This window comes from Sus scrofa, chromosome 5 (assembly GCF_000003025.6).
Source record: "Sus scrofa isolate TJ Tabasco breed Duroc chromosome 5, Sscrofa11.1, whole genome shotgun sequence".
Taxonomy (NCBI): Eukaryota; Metazoa; Chordata; class Mammalia; order Artiodactyla; family Suidae; genus Sus; species Sus scrofa.
Window position 1 is genome coordinate 21,365,682 of NC_010447.5, and position 6,745 is coordinate 21,372,426.

Sequence of the window (6,745 nt, forward strand, 5' to 3'; positions counted from 1 at the left end):
CTCTGACGTTAACCAATAGGAAGATCTGGGGGCGGAGCCAGGGAAACGCGGGAAGGAGGGGCGGGGCTTCTGGTGGCGGTAGGGAACTGGCGGGGGGAGGCGGCAACATTGTTTCAAGTTGGACAAATTGACAAGAGCGAGAGATACGCTGCGTTCCATCCCGACCTGGGGCTGCCGTGCAGGGCCCTGTTTCCCCCTCCTCGGCCCCCGAGAGCTGGGTGCCGCTTTCTGCTGGGTTCCCAGGCCCCCGCTCCAGGGCCGGGCTGATTCGACTCGCTAGCGCTTCATGGAGAACTTCCAAAAAGTGGAAAAGATCGGAGAGGGCACGTACGGAGTTGTGTACAAAGCCAAAAACAAGGTGACGGGAGAAGTGGTGGCGCTTAAAAAAATCCGCCTGGACACGTGAGTGGCCTCTGTACCTGGGACTCCTCTAACTCCGGAGCTCCTTGAGTGCCCCCCACCCCCACCCCAACAGGCGGGTAGCCATCCAGGGACCGGAAGGTAGTAGGGAGGGACTTCTTTTGAAGTGGAGAGGTAGGTTGAAGGACAGTACAGGGTTTCCTTGTGGAGAATATAGGGTAGTGTAGAGTCCATGGGAAATTTCCTTTCCAAAGGCGGGTGATGCCCGAAAATGTACAGTCAGAAAGACTCGGGAAGAGGAAGGAGGCCTCTGATTTGGGGTCCAGGACTCCCCGTGGAGTTGGGTTTTGTAGAAAGCGGTAAAGAGCAACTTTTTGAATACGAACTTTCCTCGCTGTCTCAACCCCACCCTCATCTTAGAATTCTCTCCCCCTTTCAAAAGAATGGCAGTTGAAACTCACTGGCCCCTCTCGGAGGCTGGGTGCTGCTACTCCCCCCACCCCCACCTTTTTTCCCCCAGTTAACCTTCTTCACTTTCACCAAGAGGCTTTGCTAATCTACCCCTGGGAAAAGAAGAAATAATGACCTTAATGTGTCCAAAAGCCCTTCCTGTCCACCCATGAATTAATCCCTGACACCCCTTTTCTCTCATTTCCCTAGAGGATGCTGGGGTGGTGTCTCTGGTGGGGTCATGACTGGGCTGGGGAAAAAGGAATATTTGTAACCACATTCCCATCTGCTTTCCCAACTTCTCCAAGTGAGACGGAGGGTGTACCCAGTACTGCCATTCGAGAGATCTCTCTGCTTAAGGAGCTTAACCACCCTAATATTGTCAAGTAAGTATGCATCCGGGAGGTGCTCTGACAGTAAAGGAAGATGTGTTCTGTTTGTGTTATCTGGACATTTCTCTCCCTCACCTCTGTTCCTGGACATCCCCCCTTCCCTAGGTTGCTGGATGTCATTCACACAGAAAACAAACTCTACCTGGTTTTTGAGTTTCTGCACCAGGATCTCAAGAAATTCATGGATGCCTCTGCTCTCACTGGCATTCCTCTTCCCCTCATAAAGGTAATCCTTCTCATCAGTTCCTCCCCAACATGGGCATGTCTTGGGGGCACTTAAGACAGATAATTAAGACTGAGTGATGATTTGTGATCTTGGCTTCATTCCCAGCCGTCATCCCCCTATCATGCAAACACAATCACACATACCTTTTGTGTGTGTGTGTGTGTGTGGTGTGTGTGTGTGTGTGTGTATGGCTCTTTCACCGCTCATTATGCTTATTAACCCTAGGGCTGGGCAGAAGAATCAAAGTTGAAACTCTTGTGAGTCAATTTAGCAGCTCAGGTGGAAGGTGAGATGAAACTCAGATAAAAGGTGGAGTTCCCACCGTGGCTCAGTGGTTAACGAATCCAACTAGGAACCATGAGGTTTCGGGTTCGATCCCTGACCTTGCTCAGTGGGTTAAGGATCCGGCATTGCTGTGAGCTGTGGTGTAGGCCGCAGACGAGGTTTGGATCCCATGTTGCTGTGGCTCTGGCATAGGCCCATGGCTACAGCTCTGATTAGACCCCTAGCCTGGGAACCTCCATATGCCTTGGGAGCGGCCCTAGAAAAGGCAAAAAGACAAAACAAAAAACAAAAAACAACAAAACTCAGATAAATGGGACTGGAGAGCACTTGGTAAATTCTTTAAAAAAAAAAAAAAATTGGTGGGAGAAATAGCCAGTGAGTCTCTATTGTCTGTTTTGCTGGGTTCTTTACTCCTGGAGCTACTTTTAATCTATCAATAAACATTTATCCAACACATTTATTGAAGACCCTCAATGTGCTAGACACAGAATATGGAAAAGAGATGCAAAACTGAATAAGACAGGGAGTTCCCGTCATGGCTCAGCAGTTAATGAATCTGACTAGCATCCATGAGGATGCAGGTTCAATCCCTGGCCTCGTTCAGTGGGTTAAGGATCTGGCGTTGTCGTGAGCTATGGTGTAAGTCACAGATGTGGCTTGGATCCTGTGTTACTGTGCCTATGGCATAGGCTGGGAGCTACAGCTCCGATTTGACCCCCAGCCTGAGAACCTCCATATGCCGAGGGTGCAGCCCTAAAAAGCAACAAAACAAAACAAAAAACTGAATAAGACCTGATCCTTATCCTCACTGGGCTGATAGTCCAATGGGAGAAAGCATGTAAATGTTTAATTACAATCTAACATAATAAAGGCTTTAGTAGAAACTCTGGAGGCACAGAGCAGACCCTAATTTGCTCACTTTGGTGTAAAAACACAGTCCCTTCTCTCCCCTTGTCAGAGTTATCTGTTCCAGCTGCTTCAGGGGCTAGCTTTTTGCCATTCTCATCGGGTCTTGCACCGAGACCTTAAACCTCAGAATCTGCTTATCAACGCAGAAGGATCTATCAAGTTAGCAGACTTTGGACTGGCCAGAGCCTTTGGAGTCCCTGTTCGTACATACACCCATGAGGTGAGCTCCTCTCTGCATGTCTTCTCTGAATTTCTTGGGAGGTGAGGTGTTAACAGGGACATTCACAAAGTTACTAAAAATATCTGGCTAGCAGTTTCTCTATCACTAGATGGAAAGTTATCTCTGATGCCCCAAGAGGTCTTAGAGTATGCACAGACTTCATATTTTGATAGATACTAAGCTAGGAGAGCTGGATGGTACACCATTAAAATTATGACTGCTTGCCTCAAGTCTTCCAAGAAAGTTGTAAATTGAGGATTCAGAAAATTTGGGGTTCCAAGGACCATGGACTAGGCTACTCTAGGATAAGAGGCTGTCCCAGGAGTTCCCATCGTGGTGCAGCAGAAACAAATCCGACTAGGAACAATGAGGTTGCGGGTTTGATCCCTGGCCTTGCACAGTGGGTTGAGGATTTGGCATGACTGTGGCTGTGGTATAGGCCAGCAGCTGTAGCTCCGATTGGACCTCTAGCCTAGGAACCTCCATATGCCAAGGGTGTGGCCCTAAAAAGCAAAAACAAACAGACAAGAAGCTGTCCCGGTTATTAGAGGACATCAGAGGGAAGGAAAGGATGGAGGAAAAAAAGCTTCTTTTAAGAGGCTGAGAGTCAGCAGCGTAGTGTCGAGGAGCTGAGATGTTGGAATCTCCATGCCCCATATACTATCCTTCCCCTCCCTACTCTTGTCCCCAGGTGGTGACTTTGTGGTACAGAGCACCTGAAATCCTTCTGGGCTGCAAATACTACTCTACAGCCGTGGACATCTGGAGCCTGGGCTGCATCTTTGCTGAGATGGTATGCAGGCATGCCCGAGTTCCACCTGGCCCACTCCTCCCCACATTCAGGAACGACAGTACTGTTTCTTGGCCCAGGCTCATGGTCCTTCTCTCATCACAGGATCCCTCCTCTAGAGTAGCACAAAGGAGGTTGGTAGGGAAAGAATAGGACTGTCATCCTCAATGTCTGCCACAGTGTTAGGCTAGCCTCAATCAGCCCTAGCAGCCAGCATTCATGTCTTATCTCCAAACTGAGCTAAATCATTTCTGCAGCCATTTTAGCTTCAGCCTGCTTATATTTGGGAAAATGAGTTCCTTTTAGCATCTCCTTTATTTGGCCTGTAGACCTTACTGTAGGGCACTAGGAACACAGTGGTGAGGCCAACGGTGTTCGCTGTATTCACAACTCTTCTTTAAACTGCAGGCTTAGATCATACCCCCCCTCAACCTCTGGCTTTTCAGATTGAAGGATCCCTAAGGCCCAGTCTTGTAAGGGAGCTCTCATCCCCTTTAATGCAACAGTGGAGTGAGCTGAGTTTTCAAATCAAATCAGCCATATGTTTTATGGTCCCTTATCTGGGTTGTAACTGGGGGCTTGGAGACCATTAGCCTATATATATATATATATACATACATATAATGTGCATTTATCCCCCAGTACATTATCTTACAATTGCCCATATTCGTCTCTCAATTCATCAAAAAATATTTGTTAAGCACCTAGTATGTACCCAGCACCATGCTAGGTGCTGTGGGGAACACAGAAGAAATGGAAGACACAGTCTCTGCCCGCTGTGCTCCTATCTAGAAGTGGCTGCATCACAAGGAGGGGGGATGACCGCAGTGTCTACCCCACACCCCGTGAGTGGCTTGGGATCCCTTTGCTACATGTCAGTGGCACCCCAGACATTCACCCCCTCCCAGCCCCACCCAGCCTTGGGGATCTGCAAAGCCATGGTTGGGGGAAGGAAGGAGGGGGCAAGGAGACAGATGAAGGGACTTCATTGTCTCAGGCTCTGTGTGACTGACCCCATGAAAGACCCTGGGGAGGGAGTCATGGGGCCCTGCTGAACTTCCACTGCCTGTGGGAACCTCCATTATCCAATGGGCAGTTGTGACTGACGTCAATGTGGGTCTCGGCCTTTCCTCTTTCCCCATTTTCAGGTGACCCGCCGGGCTCTGTTCCCTGGAGATTCTGAGATTGACCAGCTCTTCCGGATCTTTCGGACTCTTGGGACCCCAGATGAGGTGGTTTGGCCAGGAGTTACTTCCATGCCTGATTATAAACCGAGTTTCCCTAAGTGGGCCAGGCAAGATTTTAGCAAAGTTGTGCCTCCCCTGGATGAAGATGGACGGAGCTTGTTATCGGTGAGAGTGGGGAGTGGGCACCCATTTCCTCTCATTTACTCCCCCAGGGCTGGGTTTTTCCAGGGTGAAGGAAGAATGAGGCCCTGGACTCCTGGTCTCAGCGTTTCCCTAGCTTGTGCTTCCCTATGGCTGTTGGCGCACCTGTTAGATATAGGGAGGGAGGAAATGGGAACTCTACCTTGGGTGAAAGGAATTGTTTTCCCAATTTCTCAAGATACCTGCTGCCCATTTAGTCCATTATCACGTTACTGAACTCAGCATACATCTCTCCCTCCAGCAAATGCTGCACTACGACCCCAACAAGCGGATTTCAGCAAAGGCAGCTCTGGCTCACCCTTTCTTCCAGGATGTGACCAAGCCAGTACCTCACCTTCGACTTTGATGGCCTTTGTGAACCCTACCCCTCGTCTCACCCTCTCCTCCAGTGGGGGCCTGATCTGGCTTGGCCCAGGGCTTTTAGCCCACTGTTCTTGTCTGGCTGCCTTAGCACTCACCTGCTCCTCTCAGCCAGCCAACTTTGGAGAAACAGGGGGTAGAGGGGAGCAATAGGTGAAATTGAAAGGAAGCTTCAGTATTAGATGCACTTAAGTCAGCCTCCACCACCCTCCCCCCCTCCTCTTAGTCGTTACTTATGAGAGCTGGTATTTAAAAAAAACAAAAAAAAAGACTGACTCTTTCTCCTCCCACCACACAGGGATTGCCATCCAGTCTCTGAAAGCCCAGAAATTATTTTCTGTGTTTGGGAGACCCCAAATCTCCTGCAGCCATTGCGTAAAGCTAACTGATAACAGCGGGGCTAAGTTGGAACTTTTGAAACCCAAGCAAAACAGAAACATAGGGAGGGACCTGTTTTAAAGAATTAGGTTAAAAAAATAGATCCAACCAGTTTATGCCCTAGTTGTAGTGTTTCATCTCACCTAACAGTCTGGGAGATTCAAGACTCCCAGTCTCTGCGGTGCTAGTGAGGCGGCAGTAGAAATGGTTGCTCCTAGTCTTCTTGCCTGTCCCTCCTACAGGCAAGAGGTGTCTGGGAGGCTCTGGGACAAAGACAATGCTTCACTGAGGCCTTAAGAGGCAAGTGAAAAATGTTTGAATTTTTCTCTTCCTTTTAAGAGTCTTAGTTCATCAGGTGCTAAGTCCTATCTTCCTCTGAAGGCCACCCTCATAAGAGTGAAAGTTAAGGTTTAGACATCGTTTTGAGAATGCTGACACTTTTTTAGGGCTGTGACTGAGTGGGGGCATTGGGGAAAAAATATTTCTTTAAAAGAAGGATGAACAATTATATTTATATTTCAGGTTATAGTAGTTTTTTAAGTGGGAATGGGTGGATTTGTTGCCCTGTGCACCTTGGGGTTTATAATGCAAATGTTTTTAAAAAATTTTTTTTTCTTTTTATGATTTTGTCTCTTTCCTCCAACCTTTTGTCCTTGAGTGTTCTTGCTGTTAACATTATTTGTAATTTAGTTTATAATTCATTAAAAAAAAGTTCTTAGTTTTATAGCTCATCTCTGTGTTTTACTGAAAGAATGGTGTGTGAGAGAATATGAATGTATGCGATAATTGGTTTCAGACTCCTTTTCCTAATCTCTGTGCAGGGCTACCCACCCCATCCCCATTTTGATCTCTGTGATGCAACTGGGATAGTGCCGAGGGTGGGCAAGGTGGGAATTATTGCCCTGATTTTACAGCTAGGGAAACCGAAGCTTATGTATTTCCTACTTCTCTTTCCCCACAAACTTACATCTCTCCTTGCCCCCACAA

At 48.0% G+C, this 6,745-nt stretch overlaps 1 protein-coding gene across 3 annotated transcripts; it reads left to right on the forward strand.

The window, feature by feature from the left end:
• On the forward strand, positions 42-6,489 carry CDK2 (cyclin dependent kinase 2). 3 transcript variants are annotated; one of them, XM_005655594.2, is made up of 8 exons: positions 42-402; positions 1,119-1,196; positions 1,308-1,428; positions 2,672-2,842; positions 3,534-3,635; positions 4,334-4,477; positions 4,781-4,984; positions 5,262-6,489. In XM_005655594.2, exons 1-8 carry the CDS (start codon positions 287-289, stop codon positions 5,364-5,366), a joined length of 1,041 nt encoding a protein of 346 aa, XP_005655651.1. In that variant the 5' UTR covers positions 42-286; the 3' UTR covers positions 5,367-6,489.